Genomic DNA, 26687 nt, shown 5'->3' with positions numbered 1-26687 from the left:
CAAAAAAATGTTCATGCCTTTTTAATTTGTCATTTATTAAAATTATAAATATATATTTTAACTCAAAAGTAGTTTTCAAATTTAATGTTGCTGAAACAACAAAGTAATAAAAAAATAATCTATCTGATGGAGGAATCACTCATCTTTGGAAAAGAGAGTTTATTACAGAGAAATGGCTCTTTCAAAATAAAAGCTCTACTATACGCTTCTTCTGGGCTATATTCTCAGCAGCATATTAAACATATCAGGTCCCCATAAGGAGAATCCTGTGCTAACGGCTGTCTAAATGACTCGGGTAAAGTTTGTAGCATGCTGCTTGTTGTTTTTGTCTGCTTCCACTTGTCTTTGCACTAGGATGCTGTCGGAGTAAATGTGCAGTCATATTCGTTGTGTTCCCACTAGTGCTGTCAGCGTTAATCTGAAATGACGTTAACGCCACAACACGGCAAATCTCCGTTAACGAGCTACCGCGGATCGCCCCGTGCGTGGGGCTGGACGGCGTCAACATGTTAACGAGCTAACTGCGCTAACACACTAGCTCCCACCCATGTAATTGAGCATTGCGTGGCACATCCAACATACTGTTTTACTTTAGTCCATGACGCGCTTACCTTCAGGGTCATACGTCACATGAAGACCAAAATAGTTCCAAAGACCAGATCTGAATGAGGGTGGGGGAGGTCCAATTTGCCATGTTGCAACAAGATTAGCTTCTGTCTTGCTAGCTTGCCCTGCGCTCAGTGAATCTGCGCTCGACAGTGCAGCCTAGGCGGAGTAGTCGAACGCAGATCCACTGAGCGCTCAACACAGACAGCATCGTCAGAAGGAAAGTTGATAAAATAGATTAAAAATTTTGTATTGTTCCATACATATGCGTACCGAACCGAAAGCACTGTATCGAACGGTTCAATATCGATACGAATATCGTTGCACCCCTAATTGTTATATATAGTATGTTTTTTATTTTTATTAATAAAAAACATCAAGAAGTCAAACGCAAAAGGAGACCAGACCACGGGACATGTTTAAACGAGGTGGTCAGAAGTTTCTGCACGGATCTAGATTATTTATATCAAAACAGACAGAACGTCATGCTTTCACCCAAAACAACAGATCAAAGCGTCACATCAGCCAGAAGCTCTGCAGAGCAGCCAATCATGACAAAGCAGCTCATTATAAGCTGTAGATTCAAACTGCTCTTCATATTTTTGTCCAGCAGAGGTCAGCAGAGAGGACTGTGTTGGAAAGCTTTGAGTAATGAACCATTTTTCAATAAAAGCTTCACAAAACATCATAATAGGAACACACAGAACACAGGGAAGCACAAACACGACGCCTGAGTGAGGACAGAGGAAAACTGAGACAATATAAGGACATAAAGGTGAATAGGGAGGGTGGAAGGGATCATATATGACAGCACAATACACGAGGAGGGGCAGTGTAAACAGGAAAGAGAGACGAGACGCAAGGATGCGACACAGGACAGGAAACCTGGGCTGGGAGTAACTTAGAAGGAAAAAACACAACTAAACTAAAAACTACGTACAAAAAACTAAACCATTACAACACAAAGACATCAGAAACACCATAAACTCAACATGCAGACACACCTCACACCTCTACCAGCAACCGCCCAGTCTCACTCACTAACGTCGAGCAAACATTAGAAAAAAACACTCCAGTTTGAATATATCCTGACCAATCAGGTTTGCTGATCACTATTACTTTTCCTTTGGAGCTCACCTGGTTTGTAGCTCTGACAGCGCTCATCTTGGTCCTCGTTGCACCGAGGAGAAAAAGTTAAAATGCAGCCAAAGCTGCACAAACATGAGGTCAAATGATTGATCACTTACATGTTAAACAAGCCTGGAAAGAAAATAGGAAATAGACCTGCAAAGACATCAAGCAATCACCTCTTAGGTCACCAAGCTCAGTAAAATTCTTCAGTAAGTTGTTTCATTTAAAAACTTTAAAGTATACACTAGCTTCTCAGAACTGTAACATTTTATTTGAGCAAGCTTTGGAGTGTGTAAGGCTCATGGTGAGAGGTGTGATCACCTTTGTGTGCACTGTGGTTAACATGACCTACATACACATTTCCATCCAGTTATTTAGCACCACCCAAGTAGCACAAGAGTAGAAAATGTGTGTGTCAGGGAGCATCAGGTAGCATTTCATTCAGTTCAGTCATATTTACATAGTAACAAATCACAACAGCAGTTTCTTCCAGGCTCTTTGTATCATCCTGAAAACAGAAATAATGTTCTGCTGGTAAATGATTGGAGGTGTGTGATGCACCACCACCTGTTACATGCAGCGGTGCAGACAAAGGTGTGATATCCGTGCAGAAACTTCTGACCACAAAGTTTCTGTTGTGGGAGGCGTGTTATAAAAAGAGACGTGTGGAGTGGGGGGGTCACTGCAAGCCTGCAGCGTCTGTCCCACCATGATCTGCTGCATCCTTTACGTCTTTCTGCAAATCTCCCTCACAGGTAAGAAGACTGGCAGAGTTTCAATGACAGGATATTTTAGACCTGCGCTGAAATACAGTTTCCCACTTCTTTAAAGGCCAAAATGAAGAATTTTCTGTGGTCGCTGTTTTGATTTGACCTTTGCTCTCCTGTAAGGGGCTGCTGAGAGCGGCATAGTCAGTGGCAGGGAGGCAAAGCCCCACTCCAGACCGTACATGGTGTCAGTCCAGTATCGGGGAGTACATTCATGTGGAGGGATCCTTATTCAGAGGGACTTTGTTCTGACTGCAGCTCACTGCAAGTACGCTTTTTATATGGTGTATATATATAACTGTTTTTGTCTAACGGTGTTGGAGCGCTGCAACACACTGAGAAGACTGCATGGACCTTCATTTGTGTCGATATTATGATTCACACCATCCGTAGTATCAGTGCGACTGCAGACGCTTCTTTGAACTTTGTGTTTCTTGTTCAGAAATGAGACCTGGGGTTCTTGCACCGTGGTGCTCGGAGCACACGACATCACCAAGAAAGAGAGAACTCAGCAACGCATCGAAGTGGACGAGTATTTCGCTCATCCAGGGTTCACTGGACAATACGAATATGACATCATGTTACTGAAGGTAAAACTAAGAGTGTTTAAAGCTTCATAATAAAATGAATATTTGGGCTAACCTCACTGTGAAGCACTGTTGGCAGTATATCTGTCACGCTGCATTATGCAGTGAGGTAGGAGATATTATTTTAACCTAAAATCAGGAAGTAACTGCTCTCTCAAACACACTGTGTCCACAGTTGAAAAAGAAAGCCAAACTCAGTAAGAACGTGAAGACCATCGGCCTGCCTGAAGGAAAAACATCAGCTAACATGAAATGTGCTGTGGCAGGCTGGGGATGGACTACAGCTCATGACTGTCCCTCAAATGTGTTAAAGGAAGCCACAGAGAACATAGAGGCCACGTCTAACTGTGAAAACATTTGGCAACAATATTTTAATTCTGATCACATGATTTGCACCAACTTTACCAAAAAGAGTGGAGGCGTCTGCCGGGTATGTCACATGTGAAGCAGACTAACTACTGAACGTTTAGTGATGAATAATAACTGCTACTGACTGAGGGAAGTTTTTCTGTTGCCTGTTTTGTAGGGAGACTCTGGTGGACCACTCATCTGCAAGAATAAGCTTCAAGGTGTAACAGCTTACACCTCACCAGAGGACTGCACTGATCTCAGCTACCCCCACGTGTTCACTAAAGTCCGTTTCTTCATCCCCTGGATCAAGGAAACAATGAAAAAATAAAGGATTTTTTTTCAGGCATTAGTTTCAACATGGTTAATGTGAAACGTCTGTATGTTTGAATAAAAAAGAAGAAGTGTCCTGAATGACCGAGAGAAGTGAAACTAAACCAATGTTGTGTTGGTAAAACAAACCAATCATTTGCTTTAACTGTAGTTTTGTCACAGCTGAACTGAGGTGAATTAAACTCGGTTCTCTTGTTAACGACTAAATAATAAAGCTTGAAACATTTTTGGCCTCCCAGAATCTCTTTTTTAAATTGTTTTTTAAAATAAAATAAGTTCAACATTTCAGAGACTCTTGTCACGACTCTTTTTCCCTTTGCTCTGCTCACCACACTTCAGATGGGCGAGCGTGCATGTGCGTCTTTGTGTCGTTTATGTGTGTGTGTGCACGGCCGGGCTTGGTTCTGAGGCTGGCTGGGCCCTGTGGGGTGGGCCCTGTGGGGTGGGCCCTGTGGGGCTGAATCAATGGCATCATTGATCTTCGCACAGAATATCAAAGAACCATTAAAAGTGTTCATATTTTTCTTTTTTGTTCTTAAATTAATTGATTTTTAACATGTTGTTTTTTAAATTTTATTTTCTTCTTTATACATTTTTCATCCACATTTTCAGTTTTGTTCAGATTTTGCAGATTTTTCTTTTTCGGGTAGTTTTTACCAGCCGACCATTAAACGTGTTAAAGCCTTTGAGTTTGTCAGTGCTGAACAAGGTCAGAGGAAAAGAACAGGAGAACCTGGGATCACACCTCGGATACGGAACAATTCAAAACTGGGAAACATGTGAAAGCAAGCAGACAATAACACACACATGAGAAACTAACAGTGTGGTTGGATAAATGAAAGAAGGTAAGGCCTTCCAGGCCGGGACACACCGACACTAAACTGAATGAAAACAAAACTGTGACACAAACAAAATGGAAAATAGATTTTTAAAAACACAAACCCTAACCAAAAACAAAGATGTGATGATGAGGGATGGATGGAAGAAGGTGGACTAACAAACTGAGGGACACTGTGATTCCAGGGAGGACTGTCTTCAGGTTTTCCAACACTAAATCCAGAATCATGGAGACAGGAGACAGACAAAGGGCCTATTAGAGGACGCCGGGCCCTCAGGAAGTTGTTGTGGATGTTTATGACATATATACCTGTGTGCACCAGACATATACTCACATATACGCTATGTAATCATATATACTCGTATCCTCTCTCTGTACATCTGCACTGGAGTGTTTATATAAATGGAACCACACTGATAAGCTTTTAACCTGCATGTTTAAAATCCCAAGATCCACATCTTTAGATCAAATATTATTCACAAGTATGGGCTGGGCTGCAGCTGGGAGCCTCTCTGCTGCCAGCAGGTGGTGAAGCATCCATCTCTACCCCATAAAGTAAACACACTTTGCCTGAGAGTGCACCTGGGACACTTGTTTCCCATCTGCAGTTGCCAAAACTGTGAAAAACCCTTCTTTAACGGGTATAGTAGCCCACCCCTGACAGCGAACCCGACAAAGCTGTCAGGAAGAGGAATTGTTTTCTCTTTGCTGTATGTTTGATCGTTTTCCAGAGTTCTGGTCTTAAAACTGTTAAAAAAGACCCAAATAAATGATTGATGTTGGGAACAGCTCGGAGAGTGATGGATGTGCCAGAAGGTTATGTAACACCAGGGACGGAGATTTAATCAGAACAAAGTGCAAAACTGACAATTGACTGGGGCTCGCTTCACTTTGCTTTTCTGCTATTATTTATCTGTAAATGTATGTTTCTGCTGTTCATGTGCTTTTGTGTATTGAACTCATTTACAAGAATTCTAATCTTTTCCAGAGGATCTTTTTAAATACACTGAAAAAAGTTGGATCACCACATCGTTGGTGGGATAAGGTTATCAGGATGGCTTCAAAATTTGTGACCACAAAGTCTGTTTCTGATTGTTCGGAGACATTCACACCAGTCGTCTGCTGCAGGTCGTTTTGCTGGGCTCTGGAACCTCCTCCTTGATCCTGAGATTGTGCTGAGAGACGCCGTAAACCTGGGAATGGCACGTGTTGATGTGACATCTTGGAGCAGTCGGACCACCCTCTGTAGGGTCCAGGTACCAGCAGTGACACTGACCCCAGCAAAACTTGTGCATTTGGATCAGGTGCAGTGTTGAGGTTTGACCTGTGGATGGCGCCACACTGACACCGCCCAGAGGAAGAGGAGCAGTGTCGCTGCTGAAAGTGCTCATCATCTTCCTCCCACTGATGGGTAAAGGCTCTGTCTGTCTGTGGGTGTCATGTTCCTGGAGCATGCATGTCCACCCACACATCACTGAACTTTTCCTTAGAATCAAACTAATAACTGTTTGCAGAAAATGCCTCCAATTCCACAGAAACCACAAATACTCGTCACAATTTTATGGCTTTTCTGTGGAAATATATAATTTTCAAGTAATTTAAAGCTAAATTATTGAAAACAATATAGTTTACTGAAGAAATGACTATTATGTATATATATTAAACACACACACATAGATAGATAGATAGATAGATAGATAGATAGATAGATAGATAGATAGATAGATAGATAGATAGATAGATAGATAGATAGATAGATAGATAGATAGATAGATAGATAGATAGATAGATAGATAGATCGATCGATAGATAGATCTCCTGCTCATTATGTTCTGTATATTCATGTCCATCTCACATCACTGACATTTTTCTTTAGAAACAACAAGCGAGCTCCGGAGAGAATAGAGTGGCACAAATGTGTGTAAGGTTCACAGTGAGAGGTGTGATCACCTTTGTGTGCACTGTGGTTAATTTGGCCTTGACACACACTTTCCATTCGGGTATTTACCACCAACCCAGACGGCTTACTTTAAAGCACATGCAGTCAACAGGCAGCCGATGAGACAAACCCTCAGGACCAATGTTCAGGGTCTCATAAAACCACAGACAGTATAAAATATATTGTGTTTATATATAATTGAAAATATGAATATATGATACCTGGCAACTTGAACAACCACGGCAGAACAAGGCTAACGGCCAGATTAAAACACTGCACTCCCAGACTACTGCGGCCACTGACGACGTATCAGGTCTCACTCAGTCATGCCAATCGACTGGAGAGGCTGGTGAGCTCCTACGCGAGCACGTGGCTCGGACTTCCCAAATGCCTCAGCAGTGTTGGACTCTATACTGTCATTGCCTATCACTAGTCTGGTGGAGGACATTAAATGTGCAAAAGTGAGGCTTGAGATGTCACTTACGGCCTCCCGAGACCCCGGCCACATCTGTGCTACAGGCCAAATCTGCTCTTCACCGTCGTGACGTGGTGGGTCACGTCCAGCAGGGCAGAGGAGGATTTGGTCTTGGAGCAGTAACACCTCGGTGGCAACAGGCATCTGTAACCGAAGGTTGAAAAATGGTGGTGGAGGAGGTGCGTCGGCAGGAGGAAACAGTCAGACATGCCAGAGCCGTAGCGCTGGCCAAGCAGAGTCGCTGGATGAACTGGGAGAGTGTGGGAAAGAGGAAACTCTCATGGAGTGAAATCTGGGGAATGGGTCTAATAGACTACGTTTCATCCAAGCGACATACGATGTGCTGCCTTCCCCAATAAATCTGCAGCTGTGGTTTGGAAAGGACCCATCCTGCCCCCTGTGTACAGTCTTTATAGTTATCCTGGTCACGTGCAGCTGTTGCTGCCTTCCCTGTATCAGACGGCTGACCGAGAGGGTGATAGCAAGGGCCATGGACGCGGGACTGGAAGGCCCCGCACCCATGATGCCGTTGTTGGAGGTGAGATCGGCCGAGCTGGCAGGGGAGTAGCGGCGTCAGCTGTATTGTGACTTTCTTCGAAGGTGGAGAATATATCATGAAGTAATATTTTAGCAAAGGCCATATTAATCCAGCTGCTAATGAAATGTGCAGGATTATAGGGTATTACCAGAAGTGTTTTGCTTGTAACAGTGCACACGCCTGCCCAGTGACAGTCAGAGTAAGATGTAAGAAAACACATTCTCTAGTGCTTATTGGCTGTGGATTTTGTTTTTCCGTGATAAACTGTATCAGAGGTTATTGCAATGCTTAGCCAGACTGAAACTGTGCAGACCTGCAGAGAACGTTGCCTATTTTTACTCTGCTAAAAGAGAATAAGAGGAAACAGATTGGGGGTGAAAGAGCATTGAGACTGTAAGTGAAGTGCAAACATGAGTGCCTTAGAAGGGGTTGAACTTAACTGTCACTGTTGCAGGATAATAAACTTTGCTTATGCAGACAGGGCAGGTTTAGCCCTTCAGCCCTTAAAATAGTGGAGCCTGTGTGCTTCCTCTATGGAGATCGACACAGAAGGTGGTCTTGTGTACATCCCCCCATGCATGTGCTTAATAAATCATTGTTGTTGACTGGACCTGCTCTGAGTTTTGGTTGTTCTTTCTCAGCACATCAAGAAAGAATCGGGACACCAGCCACTCAAGCACATGTTGGATGGTTGTAGGACCAGCCGTACTCAGGTCAGATCCACATGGAGACACAACCAGGTCCTCAGGTGTGTAGCCGAGAAAGTTGAGAGCAAAAGAAAATCCATCATTGCTCAACCTTTCACCAACCAAGAGGAGCGTCAGTATCCATCAGCATTTGTCTTTTGTTAAAAAGGGCTGACATCACTCGTGCAGCTAAGGCAGTCAGCTAACCGCGAGACACGCCCAGGATTGATCAACCCGTGGTGGGCCTGCCTCAACAGGGGGCTTCAGAATCATAGAAAGCCCAACACTAGAATTTTCACTCTTCTCCCCTCTGCTCCTCCCTTTTTCTGGGAGGCAGAGCGTACAGCAGGATCTGGCGGGAGGTGTGGGATGCCAGATCAGGCGCCCCCCTTCCGGCTCTCCTCGCTCCTATCTTGTCTCTTTTGTCTTACTTCTTGCTATCACCTTTTCTATCCCTTTGAAGAAGTGAGGCTCTTTAAATATGAAAGAGATAAGTAGAACTTTTGTGGTGAATTGATAAAATAAACTGTAGAAAACTAAACAGCAGAAAGAAGAAGAGAAATAACATTATAACATAAACCAGTGACAGGGCCTCCTTGGGTGAGTGTCTAGTGATAATGGCCAAAACACCCGAGGAATCCAACGTCCACTACTGACGATGTGTCCTAAAATTTTAATATGACAATCCAGACTAGATTCCTAATCTCTAAACCCAACCAAGGAAGGTAAAGAGAAACTAAAAAATGGCAGAACAGCTTGTGATAAAAGACCGAAACAGCCTGTGAAGTTGAGGCACACAACGATGTCCCGCTGGTAAAGTTTCCTCATAGCAGCAATCCCTCAAGACCTTCTGTATATGAAGCACTGCATCGTAACATTTCGTCCTTTTATTGAATCGTGTTTAGATATATTTATATACATAATTGAAAATATGAATTAATAATAATAATAAATGAATGATCCAGACTCTAATTCATCCTGAAAACAGAAATAATGTTCTGCTGGTAAATGATTGGAGGTGTGTGATGCACCACCACCTGTTACATGCAGCGGTGCAGACAAAGGTGTGATATCCGTGCAGAAACTTCTGACCACAAAGTTTCTGTTGTGGGAGGCGTGTTATAAAAAGAGACGTGTGGAGTGGGGGGGTCACTGCAAGCCTGCAGCGTCTGTCCCACCATGATCTGCTGCATCCTTTACGTCTTTCTGCAAATCTCCCTCACAGGTAAGAAGACTGGCAGAGTTTCAATGACAGGATATTTTAGACCTGCGCTGAAATACAGTTTCCCACTTCTTTAAAGGCCAAAATGAAGAATTTTCTGTGGTCGCTGTTTTGATTTGACCTTTGCTCTCCTGTAAGGGGCTGCTGAGAGCGGCATAGTCGGTGGCAGGGAGGCAAAGCCCCACTCCAGACCGTACATGGTGTCAGTCCAGTATCGGGGAGTACATTCATGTGGAGGGATCCTTATTCAGAGGGACTTTGTTCTGACTGCAGCTCACTGCAAGTACGCTTTTTATATGGTGTATATATATAACTGTTTTTAAAAAAGGATGTTATTTTAGCTGCTGCTGTTCTATCAGCAGTCACTGTGATAAAACTGTATCACAGCTGAACTGTGATACTGAGGACACACCATCAAGTTACATATAAATGAGTGGAAGGTGTTTGTGTGGAGTGATGGGCCACCACAGTTTTCCTGGGAGTCATTTTTCTAACGGTGGAGCGCTGCAACACACTGAGAAGACTGCATGGACCTTCATTTGTGTCGATATTATGATTCACACCATCCGTAGTATCAGTGCGACTGCAGACGCTTCTTTGAACTTTGTGTTTCTTGTTCAGAAATGAGACCTGGGGTTCTTGCACCGTGGTGCTCGGAGCACACGACATCACCAAGAAAGAGAGAACTCAGCAACGCATCGAAGTGGACGAGTATTTCGCTCATCCAGGGTTCACTGGGAACTTAAACAATGACATCATGTTACTGAAGGTAAAGTGAAAAAGTTTAAAGTGACCTGATTCCCTGTGCACTGGGTTCATGTGTTGAACTGATGCAGGAGCAACTTTCACTGATTCTCTTTGACAGTTGAAGAAGAACGCCACGCTGAATAAGTACGTGAGGACCATAGGACTGCCTAAGAAGAACGGGGAAACACCCGCCAACATTAAATGTGCTGTGGCCGGCTGGGGACTAACCAGAGCTAATGGATCTCGTTCAAATGTCCTAAAAGAAGCCACAGAGAAGATGCAGTTCAGCACTGAGTGCAAACACATTTGGCAAAAACACTTTAACTCTGGTCACATGATATGCACCAAGTTTACCAGACGGGACGGAGGTGTTTGCCAGGTAACGAAATAACAAAAGCAGCCCAGCAGCTAATAACTCAAATACAGGTTTAGTCTTTTATTCATGTAAAATGTGCAACCTTTACACAGATCGCTCAATCAAGTCTTTCTTTGTAGGGAGACTCCGGTGGGCCACTTATCTGCAACACAAAGCCTCAGGGTATAACAGCCTTCACCTTGGCAGAGGACTGCAATAATCCACAGTACCCGCATGTCTATACTAAAGTCAGCTCCTTCATCCCGTGGATCAAGCAAACAATGGAGGAGCAGGAATGATGCACGAGTCAGAGGAGCAGTAAAGCATATGTTCTAAAAATGTGTGGTCTCATTCATGATGGTGTAATAAAAAGCTCAAAGCGTGCCTCTTCATTCTGTCCTCAGCACCTTCTTCACATGTCATTTCCAGCTTTTATAAACTTTTCTAGATTCACTTCCAGCGCGTGTCTGAGTGGGCGGGGTCTGATCACAGGTCTCAGTCATAGTGTAAACTTTTGAAGTTGAACCGTTTTCTGTCTGTGAAGCCAGTCATCTGCAGAGAAAGTGGGAAACAGGTCACCTTCAACCTTTTACCAAAACTGCTACGACTCTGACTGGACAGAAAAAAGAGAAAACAAACTGACCTGACTGGGATCTCTGGTGAAATATCTTTTCTCTATTACCTGTTGAAAGGTTTAATACGAGTCAGAACACACGTACACATCAAGAGAAAGGACTCCCATTAATGTGAGACATTTATCCTCCAGGTCTATGATTGAAAATACCGCAGCACAAAGACGGAGGTGCACACACGCGTGTGATGCTGCGTCCACACTAATGCATTTTTGTTTGAAAACGCAACCTCGTCTCTCCGTTTTGGCCTCCCGTCCACACTGAGACGCACACATTTGAAAACAGAGACTTTCTAAAATGATGACGCATGTTAGTCATGTGATGCAGTCATGTGACTAATTAAACAAAGATAGCAACAAAGAATTCTTTAATTCTCACTCACTGTTGCCACTTTGTACTTTTGTGTTACTCGCAGCAACAACTCCACCTCATTGTGAGTCCATTTAAAACACTCGCTGCTTTTCCTCCACATTTTGCCGCGACGTTTCGAAGAGCCGGAACGGCGTTTTCATCTGAAAACATTCCCCCCTAACCCTAATCAATCTGGGCTAGTGTGGACGCAGCCTGAGTCACGGCCTGCCTGACAGACCGCAGTGACGCAGCTCACAGCTCTCACCTTGTCAAAGAACCTGCTGAGTTTCACAGCGTTTGAGGTGCCTGCAGCCAGGTATCTGGGGTTGGTGCAGTCCTGGGAAAACAACACAACACCAAAAGCGTTCAGCTCCCGCAGTGAAACTGACCACAGCAGCTTCCACATGTTTTATTTTAGGCTGGAGGACCAGACACAGGACAGAGAGGAGCTTACTGATGCTGTGATGTTTATGATACATGTGTTGTTTTTATTGTTGCGAACTAGGATTTGTTTTTGACTGAAAAACGTAGGTGGTGTGTGAGTGTGTGAATCGCCGCTTTATTTTCATCATTAGTCTAGTTTCCTTTTTTATGAGTGCTAAACATGAGTTGTGCTTTATGTGAGAGATAAACAATGAATGAAACAGATTCATTGGTTTAAAGGAGCTGAAGCTGAGAGCTCGTAGAGCAGAGTGAGGCGACTTACAAGATTGATTTCTTCTGCATTGAAGTCTTCGGACAAGAAAGCCGTCCGAGTGAGGACTTCACTGCGCTTGTTTTCTGGAATTTGGTCAAACTTGGTCCCGATCAACAGCAAAGGCACCGGATTCTCTGCAAACTGCTCTCTGTCATAGTCGCTGCAGTCAAATATCGAAGCTTCCACATTAGCCATGTTTTCTGTTTATTATTCTGAATGAAGACGGGCGATGTCGAACACACAGATCTGCTCACCCGTTTGAAATGATGACTCCAGTTGGAGAGGAATCCTTATTCAAAGCTTCCAGTGACCAACGGTACAGATTCTGAGAGGACTTCTTATTGGTCAGATCGTGGACCAATATAATTCCTAAAAGAACCCAAACATGAAGAGCATGTCTCAATAACACGTCACTGATGAAATCAATGCTTTCAGATCTGTCTGTAAGTGTTTACCGTTAACCGAGTTGTAGAAGACTGCTCTCGTGCTTTTGACGCTGCTGGCGTTGCCAACGGATCCTCCAACATCCCAGAGTTCAATGTAGAAGGTTTTCTCCTCTGGGGTTCCCTCCTTATAGTCTTGAACCTGGAGTAGAATAATTATTTCGACATCAATAGCTCATCGGGCGCCATCTCACTCTTACCTCTCTGCACATGCCTAAACCATCCCAGCCTCGTCCCTCTGATGGACTCATTTCTAAACCTGTCCATCCCGGTCACTCCCACCGAACACCTGAACACCTTCAGCTCTACCTCCTATCTTTTTGTCAGTCACCAAACTATACATCATAGCAGGCCTCATTACCTGCCCTCTCACTCTTGCTGCTATCCTTCTGTCACAGATCACCCCTGACACCCTGGTATTTAAACCTGTGCACCTGTTCCTTTCAGGTTCACCGTTACACCTGTCTCCCTCTCGTTAGTGTGTTCTGTCGTGTTTTATACGAGTTTAAAATAAAAGGCCAGCAGGGCTTTGTAAAGTAGAAGATGCTGGACCTGCTTACCCGCACATCTACAGAGCAGCCAACAGTCCACGATGGATTTCCCAAAACTTGATTCTGACATAGCAGATGGACCAAGGAAGACTTGCCAACCCCTGCAAAGAGCACAAAATGATACTGGATAAAAGGAGCTGATGCAAAGCACAGCAGGTTAAACATTTTTGTGTAGCTGATCGATATTAATGGATTTAAATTATGAATAGACTCTACAGCTGCTGCTGACTGGAAGACTGACCTCCACCGAAACATCGAGTCAGTTTACGACAGACTCGGCTTCCAGCAGAGCACATCTCCGGAACAACATCAGTGAGTATCCGTAATGATCTGTAGGGTGTGGCTCTCTGATTCGGCAAAACGTGTTTCTGTGGAATTTAAACTCTTGATGTGGAATCGTTTCACACCCAAACACTCTACTTACATCCACCTGCCGCAAAGTGACCGATGTAAAAATGACGGGTATTAAAATTCAGCGTCACTCGCCGATGTACCTTTATTGTGAAAATTACCCGTGAGCTTAGACATGACAGGTGTGTTACGTGATGTTTATCCGTAGCTTTAACTGCCACAGCAGCAAACTGACCACAGCGTCGGTCTCCTACTTAAAGATTAAGAGTTTTATAAGTGAGCGAGTTCCGTTCAGAATAAGCAAGTGTCCTTATAAATAACAGCAGACAGTAGTAAAGGTTTTGCTTGTGAAAATAGTTCATAACTCACCGGAATCTCCCAAAACCAACACTTTTACCCTGTCAAGAGAGGCCATTTTTTGATAGACGCGATCAGGAAGTAAACAGTGTTCTTAAAACCACGCCCCATGAAAACAAAGCCATGCTATTCGCCAACATGCCCGTCACTCAAGCTTCTTCGCTTCTATGGGTGCAGTTTAGTGCAGCCGGGCCAACTGAAATGTTGGCCCGGGTTTATTTTTCATTTCCGGGGTCGTCGTCGTCTCAAAATAAGAAGTGAAGCATGTTGGCTAACCCAGCAGCTAAAGGACCGTGACGTGCGTTTGTGTTCAGTGAGTTTTAGCGGTGTTTTTGTGAGTTAACGTCAGTGTGTGTGACTCTGAGATGACTGTTGGCACATAAACAATAACCGGTAAGGGTCGCGTTAACGCCTGCCGGGTTTCTGCAGGCCAACTCAGTGTTAGCGCTTAATTTAAATAAAAGTAACTTTATCGAGCTTTTATTAAAGATAAAGTGTGAAATAATAAGATGACCGGTAAACTATTAACACGCCGTCTTTCTATTGTGGTGTATTACATTAAAATGTACAATAACACCGGCAAACCGGATGCATTATGTTTTAGTCTTTGTTTGGATCTAAGCTAAGCTACGCTAGCTGTGATTGATGATTTGACATCGATAACGCGGCCGGGATTTTTCTCCTACTGGGTTAATGTGCTCTAGTATACCTTACACTTCCCTCTTAAATTTAAAGTTTTATACTTGGATAACTCTTCTGGCCCTGCTCCTCATCCCTGCCTTCCTGATGTTCTCCCCGCTGTCGCACTCTGCCCTGCAGCTCTTTCTCTCCAGACCCAAAGATGATTGAACCAGCGGTACTGACCGAGGTCCCCGCAGCTCTGAAGCGGCTGGCCAAGCAGGTCGTGAGGGGTTTTTATGGCCTGGAGCATGCTTTGGCGCTGGATGTGCTGATCCGTAACCCATGTGTGCGTGAGGAGGACATGCTGGAGCTGCTCAAGTATGACCGCAAGCAGCTGCGCTCAGTACTCAATACCCTAAAAGCAGACAAGTTTGTGAAGTGCCGCATGAGGGTGGAGACGGCGCCCGATGGCAAGACAACGAGACACAACTACTACTTCATTAATTACAGGTTTAAATCTCTGCTGTGTGTGTGTGTGTGTGTGTGTGTGTTGGACACTTTAGACTCAGTAGTCTTATTTCTGTCTTACATCTTTTTAGGGTACTGGTCAATGTGGTCAAGTATAAACTGGATCACATGCGACGACGCATTGAGACAGATGAGCGAGACTCCACCAACCGCGCTTCCTTCCGGTGTCCCTGCTGCTTCTCCACCTTCACCGACCTCGAGGCCAACCAACTCTTCGACCCTATGACAGGTAAAGGTGCAGACCAGTGCTGCTATACTGTAATATTCAACACGCTTGGATTTTTGAAAGCATTCTGGCAGTTTGACGGGACTTTAGTCCAGCTTTTATGGGATGAATAATTAATTAGAAGCTTCTTTACCGCGGGCGGGGAGAGTTCATATATATTTAAATAGCATGCTGCGTGCACAGAGAAACTTGTCGTTTTCTGAGTATTTGGTGCAGGTGGACGGCTCAAAACGGTGAGCGTGGTGCCTCAGCTTTGGCTCTTTCCTGTAGATCTTCACTGAGTCTTAAACCCTTTGGTTTGGAGCAAGGCCCCACATATTTCTGCTCCTCAGTAGTTTGTTTTTAAAACCAAGCATAAAGTAACTGAACTCGACGTGCAGTGTCAGCAGGAGGGAGGACGACACTCTTCATCTTTTTTTTAAAAATCAATAGATGCAGAACTTTCTCCCTCTGTGGACGTGTTTGCCCCTCTGTGATTATCCCAACCTGGTAAATCTGGCTCTCAGTTTATCTGGAAAATGTTTGGAGATATAATATGTGGGGAAAGCGAGGCAGGCGCTCACGACTGGCAGTGATTCACAGTGGATGTACAGAAATGAGTTTGTCAAAGTTAAATGAAGACTTCGGTATTTCATTGATACAAGGATCACTTTGTGATCTGATGTGTTGTTTTTTGTTTGCACTTCCATTATGTTGTGTGCTCCTCAGTTCACCTCTAGATGGCAGTAACAGCACATAGCAGGATACATTTAATGACAATTCCTCCTAATGAAACTATAGTGTGAACAGAGGATCGTGTACGTTATAGAGATAGAAGCATGAATTTTTGTTCATTGTCCATTTAATGCAGAGTTACTTCTAAAGCTGTGTGTGAGTGCACTTTGTTAGCAGCGCTACGTGGACATGAAAAGACTGCCATTGAAGCTAATGACGTGTACGTGGCTTTGTATAAGCTCCAAGTCGTACGCTAACATTCTGCCATGTTAAAGTTCACTTTAAATGTCTGTTATTTGAATAAGGATGAGTCATAAGCCTCACACATACTTGCATATGCTGCATAATGATGAGCTCTGAATGACACAGACCAAACGTAGGTGACCATGAAACAGTTTGTGCACTTTAAAAACCCAGAATCTTCACTTTTACGTCAGATTTAAATAGTTGGTAATCAATGACTTACAGCGGCCATGATGATGTCAGTACGCGCCCTTACCCGAACATTTGCTGTCTCCCTGCAGTCACACTGGAGCCACTCTCACTTTGCTGTTGGAGCTCGGTGCAGATATCCAGCAGGATTTTATTTCTGATCTGATGTTTTAAAGTGCTTCCTTTCCGAGCAGTGCACATTACTGTATTACACAGGATGCAATGCATTTTGGGAAAATGGCCTCTCTTTGAATTTGGTTTTAGAGAAATTGAAGCAACATCCCCAGAACTGATGAACTGGGTTGTATGTGTGTTTGCTAAAATCCATCCATTCTCGTTCGCTTATCCTTGTCAGGGTCACGGGGGGTGGAGCCTATCCCAGCTGTCATAGGGCGAGAGGCGGGGTACACCCCGGACAGGTCGGCAGTCTGTCGCAGGGCCAACATGTGCATTAAAAATCCTGATTTGCATTAGAAACGTTGTCCACGTTGCGCTCTCTCTGCAAAGGTTTGTATTTGTTTGTGAGCTGTTTTCATTCATAAACTGCGGCAGCTTTAAGCTGTGACACCACGCTGACTGCCAACCATCCGGCTCGGCTTCTAGGACTCACACAGGAGTGGTCAACAAATCATTAAAGATGGTTTCTCATTTTCAGTGAATAATTCTGTCCAGTACTTGTGGTTTACTGGGATAAATGTTGTAAATAGTTGATGTTGTTGGCTGTCAGGTTGATTCACTGTAGAATCACTATGTTAAAATGTGGGTGTGTTTAAATTAGGGCTGAACGATATATCGCATTTGCGATAATATCGCGACATGATCAAGTGCAATTTTCTAACCGCAAAGGCTGCGATTATACTCTGGACATGTCCAAATTCATGGGCTGCATCCTCCTGAGGCCGCATTTGTAGACCGATTACGTCACAGCGACGCAACGAAGGCTGTCCAAATTACTACCATATCCCAGAATTCATAGCGCGGCCCAGCCAAACTCCAGTTTCCAGCAATGGCGGCCGCTACTAAGTTTTAAAATTACTCATACTAATCTTTCTGGGTCACAAAATAAACTTTTAACATATTTTCAGGCGAGAAAGTAGTTGTGTAAACATCAAATATCTGCTCGGTTTATCAAGATATCCCATATTTGCAAAAGTGCTTCGACGTTTTCAGAGGCGTCTGCTACCCACCAGCTCGACAGCTAGCCGGGAGCTCGAGGGTTACTGATGCGGCCGAGAACGGCACAACTCCCGGCACATCATTTTCAGATCACCGCGGAGTTTCGCTGCTCGGGTTAAACGTAATATATAAGTCACTTAGACAACCTAAAAATGTTATTGTTGGGCTTTTTTCAGTGTTTTGTTTGTTCGTGAGTAAATCGGTTTGGCTGAGATTAAAGTTATTAGATTAGATAAAATAAAACTTTATTAATCCCCCGGGTGGGTTCCTCCTTGGTTTTCACACAGCTGACTAAACGTCAAACAGAAAACTTATTAAACAGAAGTATGAGACAGTCGAGAATTTACACCAGTGTCTGGTTATATTTTAGATAGCAAGAAGCAGACGGCCGAGTTTATTAAACTCCACCGAGACAGCGGTGACGCTAATCAGAACTAGACCGTCCAATTTCACGCCTTTAAACTTTAAAGGCGTGTTTGTGTGTGTGTTTATACAATTGCTATTATGTTTGCACTTTATGTGTAATGTTACTGACTGCAGAGATCAGTAAGATGTGTGTATTTTTTATTTATTAGTTTTATTTATTTAATATTATTTTTTAATTGAATGACTGTCTAGTAGTTCACAGATGTCGAAAAACTGAGTGTGGTAAAGCCACTGATTTTGTTTATGTATATTTCTGCAATCTGCACATTGTACTGACTTTCATTTTAATGTTTACACCAGGGTTCCTTGTCAGCACTTTATGCTCAGATGTTTGTAAGCTAAAAATAAACTATTGTGTATGTTCAAATATACTGTTGTGATTGAAGAAGTTAAATAAAAATGTCAGTCATCAATTCATGCATCACCTCATGTCATCATAACAGAGGTCTGTCTTCCAGGAAAGAACAGTTTAAAATTAATGTAATATAGTATTGGCCATACTATATGATGTATTGCTTGTCTTTGTTTAATAATACAGAAGACAAAGACCTTAAAAAATAATCGCATATCGCATCGCAATCGCAATATTGGGGCAAAAAATCGCAATTAGATTATTTTCCATAATCGTTCAGCCCTAGTTTAAATGATCGAGCTCTAAGAAAAGACACAAATGGGACAGAATAGATGTGCAGTCTCGTCACTCTGGATAAATGAGCCATCAGTGTGTTTGTGATGACACGCCTCACGGTTCCTCTGCACCGCTTCCTGTCTCTGCTGCTTTGCCTCGGTCAGGGTTCAGCCTTCGGGTACCTGCAGCTCTGCTGGTAGTTTGATGGGCTGTTTTTGTCGGGCCAGCAACACTCAGCGTAACCTCACGAGGATCGGACACGACACTGCTGGTCTTCCAGCTCGTTCTGACCCACAAAGGAGAGCCGAAGCCCTGCAGCTCTGTTTTCACAGCGCGCCGTGAATGTTGTAACACGTGATCTTTTTTCCACTCACTCCACCTGACGTGCTCATTCCTCACCTTCGGCCAACATGTTCTCCACCTTTGTACAGGAAAAGCAGAATGTTTCAGTGCTGAGCCAGAGACCAGTGCCAGACCATTATGAACGTATTAATCATATTTACGTGATTTACTTTGTAATGATTTTTTCCAGTAATCTCAGCTTGGTGCCGCTTGGCACACATCGAGGATAAATAAGATCTTAATGAGGTATTTACCACTTTAATCTTAAATGCACAAACAACAGTTTGTACATTAATGAGACGCTGTTGCCTTTCAGTTGTTGAGCAGCCTCAGCTGTAACTGTTCACTTCATTTGCATTAATCTGGAGGTGCTTTAGTTGTAATAGTAGTTTTCGGGGTCTCTCATACACATAAAGCAGGCGTGAGCTCTGCGCTGCTGCTGGCACGGCTCCCGTTACTGAAGCTGAAATCGGCCAGAGAAGCAGATGGTCGAAGCGTGCCCTTCTCTTAATGGTAGGAAGCAAGTGTGGTGCGCACAGCATACAGTTTCCCTCGCAGGCGTTTCCTGTTTAATGCAAGAGTCTCTGTCAGCGCTCTTATTCCTGTTGTGTCGACACAACCACGCCCAGCCTCCATGAAGACCAAGCCTGACCCCGATTGGTTATAAATCACCAAAATCAGAGCACAAATGGCACCAATGGCAACCAGCAGGTTCACTTCCTGTGATATATCAGCTGGTATGTAAAGTAGTTGGGGCCTAAACTTCTCTGCTGGTTCGGTCCATGCAGCGCCCTGTAGGCAGGTCTGTAATGATTGTTTTTCACCTGCAGGTACATTTCGCTGTACCTTCTGCCAGACGGAGGTAGAAGAGGATGAGTCGGTCTGTCCTGACGCCAGGACACTCGTGGCGCGCTTCAACGAGCAGATCGAGCCCATCTACGTGCTGCTCCGTGAAACCGAGGACGTGAACTTGTCCCATGAGCTGCTGGAGCCTGAGCCTGCTGAGATTCCTGCTCTCAAACAGAGGTCAGTCTGCCTCGCAGCATCGCACTCGTCCGAACAGCTCACCGCAGTTAGCGGTTACGCTGTGGTGAGCTGTTGTCTGTAGCCACAGGAGGAACCGAAACGAGTGAACTGGGCACATTTTTCAGACTTAATCGTGTTAACTTAGCTGTAAATATTATTCGCTGACTCTTTCCTGCAGCCGAGAACGTGCTGCAGCATCAGGAGCAGCGAGCGGCCCGCACCGCGAAGCCTGGTCGAACAAAGGATCGACGTACGCTGATCTGTACACCCAGAACGTGGTCATCAACATGGACCAGGAGGAGCAGCAGAAACAGGCTGGCGACAGCAAGGCGCCAAAGGAGAGGCCGGTGTGGCTGACTCAGAGCACCGTACAGGGCGCTTACAACGAGCCGGACGTCCTCAAGAACCGTAAGTACAGCGCTGTCACTGCAGCCGCTCTCAGCTGAGGCGGATCAACGAGTCTGTGACATCTCTGTGATGGTTGTTTCATTTGTAGCTCAGTCATTATATTCAGACACACTAAACATAAACAGATACTGTTTAGAGCGGGTGTCCAGTTCCAGGTCTGGAGGGCCGGTGTCCTGCAGGTTTAGATGTGTCCTAGATCCATCACAGCTGATTTAAATGGCTGAGTGACCTCCTCAACATGTCGTGAAGTTCTCCAGAGGCCTGGTAATGAACTAATCGTGTGATTCAGGTGTGTTGACCCAGAGTGAGATCTAAAAGCTGCAGCACACCGTTCTCATCTTTGTCTCTCGTGTAGAGTTTGTTAAAAAGATCCAATTTAAACGTCTTCACTAAATACAATAACATTTGAAAATGGACTCACAGAGTGGGATGAAAAACGTCTCCAGCTCGTGCAGCTCGTTATTGAAGATGAATGAATGTAATCGTACTCTAAAGCACTGCAATCTCCGACTCCGTGAATTAGTTTAAGTTTAATTCAGCGTGAATTTCCTCCCAGACTCGGCGGCTGTTTATGTGATCGTTAATCATGAATGATGTTTCTCGTCCTCAGAGGGTTTGGTGTTTCAGGAGCGGGTAGCTTGGATGCTGCATGGACTGCAGAGAGCGCCGTTTTTGTGCTTTTCATCTCAGTCGGTGCTCAGTCTGTAGCTGGAACAGGTTATTACAGGTCAGCCAGGTTACCTCCATCTGTCAGAGCAGCCCTTCAACAAGTTTTCTTCTAATGACATTGGATCCTTACCCAAGGGCATGCAGCAATCAGACCTGGCCAGAGTACCGCTGAGCCATAATTGCTTAATTGGAATAATCAGGGCTTGGTTAGTGAGTGGCTGAGGCAGGATCACTCATAATAGAATCCATTCTTATGGAAATTACAAATTAGACATGTGGGTTGTGTTTTTGTCACAGGTGTGTCTCCGTTCATCTGCCTGCGGGTTTTACCCTGTGCTTAAATCCTGAGCGTGCATCGAGCTGTAAACGTGTGTTTCATGATCTGGTTTACTGAAAGAAGAAAGGGTCTGACTCCAGCTCCTAAATACAACTTATTCATTTGAACGTGTAAAGAAAAACCCAAATTCTGATACGATGCATCAAAAAACAGAAGATGTGGAGCTTCTTTGTCCTCAGCTGCTGAGAGGGAACGAGCGCGTCTTCTGTGCTTGCTGGTGGGGATGTGCACCTTGGCTGTTCTGATGATTTCAGTCAAGCGTGCGGAGCTTCAGCTGGTGAAAACTGAACACTGGTGTCGGAGGCTGTGCACCTGTGGGTGCAGGCTCTAAAGATGGAGCAGCTCTTTCAGCCCACACTCACTGGCTGACGTCATCCGCTCTGCCTGCTTTGACATCAGCGGGGATGTGGCACCTGCTACATCTACATAAAGTCAGGCTGGGCTCGAGCTCGCACGCCGAAACTGAAACGGTGCGCTACCATTCGTTAGAGAGCTCCGAGGGCTTCCCTGGGGGCAACTGCCCACCGTGGAACTGCCAGGCTTTTAGCATTGTGCCGGTTGAAACGCCAAGATGACGTTAAGCCAGGTGGTGGTTGGCATAGCAACTGCAGTTTAGCTCGTCTGAGCTGATTTCAGCAAGTTGGGAGGAAGTAGGAGAAGAAATTACCACTCGTGGTTTCCCGCCTCTCTGATAGGCTCCGCTGATCCTCAGCCAATGTTTCTGTTCATCTAGTTTCCCATCTGTGTAGACCAATCACAGAGCACGTACCTACCCTGGAACAGGTATCGATAAAGAAACCTGTTTCTAAGAACTTACTCACTCACTCTGAAGCCAGCAAATTTCTTTTAAAACGGATTAATGTCGTTATCGGTCGTTCTTGGAGATCTCACGTTTATGTGTTGCAGCTGTTTGTCCCAGGCCACGCCTTCTTTTTGCGTTGCTGTGATGAAACATGGCAGCACTGAATGTCTGCCAAGAAACCGTGCAGGTGCTGTGTCATCCAGCCTACGCTCCAGTGAGATGTCCTGGATTGGTTAGAAGTTGCATCATGTGATGATAAATCTCGACCCCATGGTTACCTTACCACATGACACGGATGCAGAATAACAGGGTTGAAGAGCAGAGCTGTGTTGAAGTTGTGAGTTAAGCTAAAAATGAGAATGTGATCTAATCTTAATGTGGTTTTCACAGGTGGTGGCGTACCTGGAGCCCAGGATGGAGCGCCTGGTCCTGGCACCAGTCAGGTAGATGAAAACGAGGAAGTGATGCGCGCGCTGCTAATCCACGAGAAGAGGAGCGTTGCAGGCGCCGGTGCAGGCGGAGCCAGCGCCGCTGCGAGGGCTCTCACCTCTGCCAACGCCAGTGACTCAGACAGCGACACCAGCGAGTCGGACGACGACTCGCCCCCGGGTCCTCCTCCTGCCGCGGCCGCGCAGCATCGGGGCCAAGAGGAGGATGATGAGGACGACGATGAATTTGAGGAAGTGGGCGATGAGCCCACAGTGATGGTGGGAGGCCGGCCCTTCTCGTACAGAGAGGTGAGCCAGAGGCCAGAGCTGGTGGAGCAGATGTCTGCACAGGAGAAGGAGGCCTACATCGAGATGGGCCAGAACCTGTACCAGGACATGTTCTTCTGAACCAGTCGGTCACAGCGTGGGTTCACTCCGCTGTGTCAGTGGGCATGTCTGTGCACACAGCTCGTTTAATCATGCTGCTCAAGTATTCAGCCTGCTTCAGCGTTCTTCGTTCCATTAATGAGGACGTACTCCGACAGTGTTGCCCCCCCCGTGTAGTATTCTGACCCAAGTATTTTTAAATCTCCGCCCTACAACCCCAGAAGGAGCTGCCTAGCTGCACAGTGCCAACTGTTTTGTCTTTAGTTTGAATCTTGTTGCCTGTTTCTTTTATGTCCCGTTTAAATGTATCAGGTGTTTTACTCAGTAAATTTCAGCGCTCAGTTTCGTGGACGAGGAAAATAGATTTCTGCAAACAAGCACATGCAGCAGTGAGCTTGGAGAACTGGTAGAGGTGTGAGTGCTGGAGCTGCACACTGATGGAGAACTGAAGAACCTGCGAGGACGAAGCAGCTGGCTTTACGTTCTGTGATTTACTTCTTCTTTTTGTCTGAAACAAGTTAACAGACGGGACGTTTAAAAACTGGTCTCAGGCAGACGGAGCATGTGGCTAACAGTGAAACATTGCTTCTTTGGAGCAGTCTGTAATAAAAAGATACTGTGGTGAAGGAGGAGAGTCTTTATACCATAAACATACTTTTTGACCATCATGTTGTTCCTGTCTACTGTCACCAGGGGCGGTGTCATCACTGTGGTGTTTCTCAACGTCTTTAGGCTCAGTGCTTCCAGCTCGGAGCGTTTCACATGTCATACTCAGAATGATCCCTGTGAGTGTCGCCTACTGCAGCCAGTGACCGTATCAGATGACAAAACTTCTGTAAAGGTCATAAAACTTGAACGGCAAACTGCACAAATGCCACAAAGAAAAGCGACTAACAATCTTCTGCAGTGTTAATCTTGGGTTTTACATGTTCCAGCTTGTTACTGTTGCAGAGGCTAAAAACGAGAAGTGGGAGTTGCTTTGTCGACAGAGGAAACGTTTTGTTTGATTTATTCTGTGTTGCCGTAGCTGCAGTTTCAGCAGAGGCTCAGCAGCAGGTAAGAATAAAGCTTCTTCATCACCAAGTGGAAACGTGCACTTTGCACACCTGTCACTCTACCTGGGCTTCAGTGGTTTTAATAACGTTTGACTTTGTCAGTTTACCCACGTAAAACCCTGCGTCATGTGATCTGGTTTCATCTAAAACTTAATGTGAATTAGAAGAACGCGGCACTTCCTGCTGATTTTAAACCAACACTCTGATAAGCCGCTCCTGTTCGGGCTGCGTTCAGCATCAGTTACCACGGTGACAGCTGCTTTCATGGAAATTGTGCACTCGTCCTCTGTACCAGGTTAGAAATGTAAATTTAGCCTAAAATCAGAGTTTTCATTGCGGTGGTGGTGGGTTTTGATCGCCATGGTAACATGTTGAAAACATAATGTGGAAGTGAAGCGTTCGCACAGATTCCTGTACGTACAGGGTCCTGAGTGTTGTACACGTGTAACCTGTGCAGCTTTCTGTCACCCGTCTCTGTCTGGTTGGAGCAGGCGGTGCTCACTTGATCCATTTTGTGGGGAAGAAGACTCGAATGACGCATAAAATACTTTTTAAGTGCACTGAGAAGCCCGTTTTGTTAAACCAGCTAATGCAAAGAAAGCCTACCTGTGCTGAACTTCAGAGGACAGAAGTCATCATGGACAAAAACAGTGAAGTGAGTGTTTAAAAAGATGTCGCATACCCATAATCCTTCATCAACGCAAACGTAGCACCATTGATTTCACACAAGAGTTTGTAGGTTTTACATTTTAGTCCAGATTTCTGTGCAAACGTTTCAACAACGAGCTGTTCAGAAAATAAACCCCTTTGTCTTCATCACAGAGATCACATGTGTATATATGGCAGGGGTGTCCAACTCCAGGCCTCGAGGGCCGGTGTCCTGCAGGTTTAGATGTGTCCTTGATCCAGCACAGCTGATTTAAATGGCTGAATGACCTCAACATGTCCTGAAGTTCTCCAGAGGCCTGGGAATAGCTAATCATGTGGTTCAGGTGTGATATCCAGGGTGAGACCTAAAACCTGCAGGACACCGGCCCTCGAGGCCTGGAGTTGGACACCCCTGATATATGGGAACAAAGTGCATGCCCACACCCTTTCTTTCTGATATAATTTCTTACGTAATGACTTTGATATTTTACAAACAAAGCACGGCTGTTTGACAAATCTGCCTGTTTACTGAGGCACAGCAATCGAGTCGAGCAAGTAAATAAAAGCTTCAGGAGACGCCACTGTGGTCAAATCGTTCCTGCTGTCGGCTCATATCCAGGTCACGTTATTTATTGATGCCTGCCGAATGAACACAGCGAGTACAGCAGGGTGTAGGCTGCATCCTGAATAAAGGCAGCATTGTGGTTAGCACTGTTGCCTGCGTTCACCTCCACCGTTTGCATGTTTGCGCAGGTTCAAACACGTGTGCTTAATAGGGATAGGCTCCACCCCCCGCTAAGGATCACCTGCAGAATCCCCTCACCGTGAACTCTGACACTGATGCTGGCCTGATGGGCCTGTGGAGCATGTGCAGAGATGTCTTTGTGTGAAAATGATGACGGTGTCACTGCTCTCGAGTACTTTTTACAATCTCAGGAAGCACAAACACAAGTAATAGATTACTTTGATACTGTATATGGCTTGTTTATTTCCCTCTGGTCTGATGCGTCTGTGTGCTCAGTGTGCTGGCTCTCAGACTGTGGGCTGACTGGCTGCTGAAACTGCCTGGCTGCACTTAGCGCTGATGACCAGGCTGACGATGTCATCATGGTTTTTGTGGGACGAGCTGACTTAGTTTTCTTATGATGGTGACTTTTACTTCACTCGTTTGCAGCAGTGGTTTGTAATGACACTTGTACCTGATGCCTCAGATGGATTTCAAGAGTTCAGTGGACAAGTTATTTGGTTAAATCTGCTTTAATTTCACATTAAAGAAACTTTAGACCTGCTAACATCTGAGCCTCGTTTTCACTCCCGTCGGGTCTTTTAGTCCATATGTGGCACAGATGCTCCTGTGCGCTGTCCCAGCTGTGCACCCCGTCTCATCCTGCTGCTGAATGCTGCACAGTCCCCAGCACACCTTTGCACAGCCAGTGTCCTGTGCTGGTCTCTGTGGAGCTGGTGCTCACTGACTGTTTGTGTTGTTCTTTAAGCTGGTGGTGACAAAAATATGATTACGTGAACAAAGCAGCCGTGTTCTTGTGTCATTTATTAATATTGTGCACAATCGGATTTTTGGTTTGGGTGGTGCGTGAGTGCAAACCATCCTCCTTGCTAAATGATAACACAGGTATCAGAAACACTGAATACAGTGTAACAGGTTAAAAAACCTGGCTGAGACTTTCATTCAGGTGAAAATGTCAAGCTGCAGACACACTTGTGAGGGCTGACACCTCTGGGGTAACCCTACAAGCCCATACATTCCTTTTAAGTTAGAGGATGGACACCTGTAGAGCACAGCCTCAAAGGTCAGGATGAAAACAGGCCCTGGCCTCATTAAAACCACCCCCACCCTTCAGGACAGCTCAATTAAAATCCTA

General features: G+C 45.0%; 4 protein-coding genes across 6 annotated transcripts; 3 read left to right on the top strand and 1 right to left on the bottom strand.

Annotated features, from left to right (window-relative positions):
* Positions 1–2446: 2446 nt before the first annotated feature.
* Positions 2447–3770, top strand: LOC146616685 (granzyme B-like). 2 transcript variants are annotated; one of them, XM_085374646.1, is made up of 5 exons: positions 2447–2492; positions 2628–2772; positions 2947–3094; positions 3267–3521; positions 3618–3770. In XM_085374646.1, exons 1-5 carry the CDS (start codon positions 2447–2449, stop codon positions 3768–3770), a joined length of 747 nt encoding a protein of 248 aa, XP_085230772.1. The 2 variants fall into 2 exon arrangements, with proteins under 2 accessions (XP_085230772.1, XP_085230771.1); XM_085374645.1 differs by having other exon boundaries at positions 2628–2788; positions 2954–3094.
* A 5657-nt stretch (positions 3771–9427) lies between these two features.
* Positions 9428–10608, top strand: LOC146616684 (granzyme B-like). Its single transcript, XM_085374082.1, has 4 exons — positions 9428–9473; positions 9609–9753; positions 10092–10239; positions 10336–10608. The coding sequence occupies exons 1-4, from the start codon at positions 9428–9430 to the stop codon at positions 10606–10608; spliced, it is 612 nt and encodes a 203-aa protein (XP_085230208.1).
* Positions 10609–10649: 41 nt separating this feature from the next.
* On the bottom strand, positions 10650–14019 carry rabl3 (RAB, member of RAS oncogene family-like 3). Its single transcript, XM_085374081.1, has 8 exons — positions 13967–14019; positions 13256–13347; positions 12708–12837; positions 12507–12621; positions 12262–12412; positions 11821–11892; positions 11216–11254; positions 10650–11124 (listed from the first exon to the last, which is right to left on the bottom strand). The coding sequence occupies exons 1-8, from the start codon at positions 14010–14012 to the stop codon at positions 11068–11070; spliced, it is 702 nt and encodes a 233-aa protein (XP_085230207.1). The 5' UTR covers positions 14013–14019; the 3' UTR covers positions 10650–11067.
* A 184-nt stretch (positions 14020–14203) lies between these two features.
* On the top strand, positions 14204–23799 carry gtf2e1 (general transcription factor IIE, polypeptide 1, alpha). 2 transcript variants are annotated; one of them, XM_085374482.1, is made up of 6 exons: positions 14204–14267; positions 14774–15085; positions 15175–15332; positions 19878–20073; positions 20252–20481; positions 22680–23799. In XM_085374482.1, the coding sequence occupies exons 2-6, from the start codon at positions 14796–14798 to the stop codon at positions 23123–23125; spliced, it is 1320 nt and encodes a 439-aa protein (XP_085230608.1). In that variant the 5' UTR covers positions 14204–14267; positions 14774–14795; the 3' UTR covers positions 23126–23799. The 2 variants fall into 2 exon arrangements, with proteins under 2 accessions (XP_085230608.1, XP_085230607.1); XM_085374481.1 differs by having other exon boundaries at positions 14204–14347.
* The last annotated feature ends 2888 nt before the right edge of the window (positions 23800–26687 follow it).

Source organism: Diplotaxodon limnothrissa, linkage group LG16, assembly GCF_057381915.1.
Source record: "Diplotaxodon limnothrissa isolate DT_005_m linkage group LG16, D_limnothrissa_male_GT1.1, whole genome shotgun sequence".
Lineage (NCBI taxonomy): Eukaryota > Metazoa > Chordata > Actinopteri > Cichliformes > Cichlidae > Diplotaxodon > Diplotaxodon limnothrissa.
The sequence above is the reverse complement of the archived record's forward strand: the minus strand, read 5'-3'. Positions and strand labels throughout refer to the sequence as shown.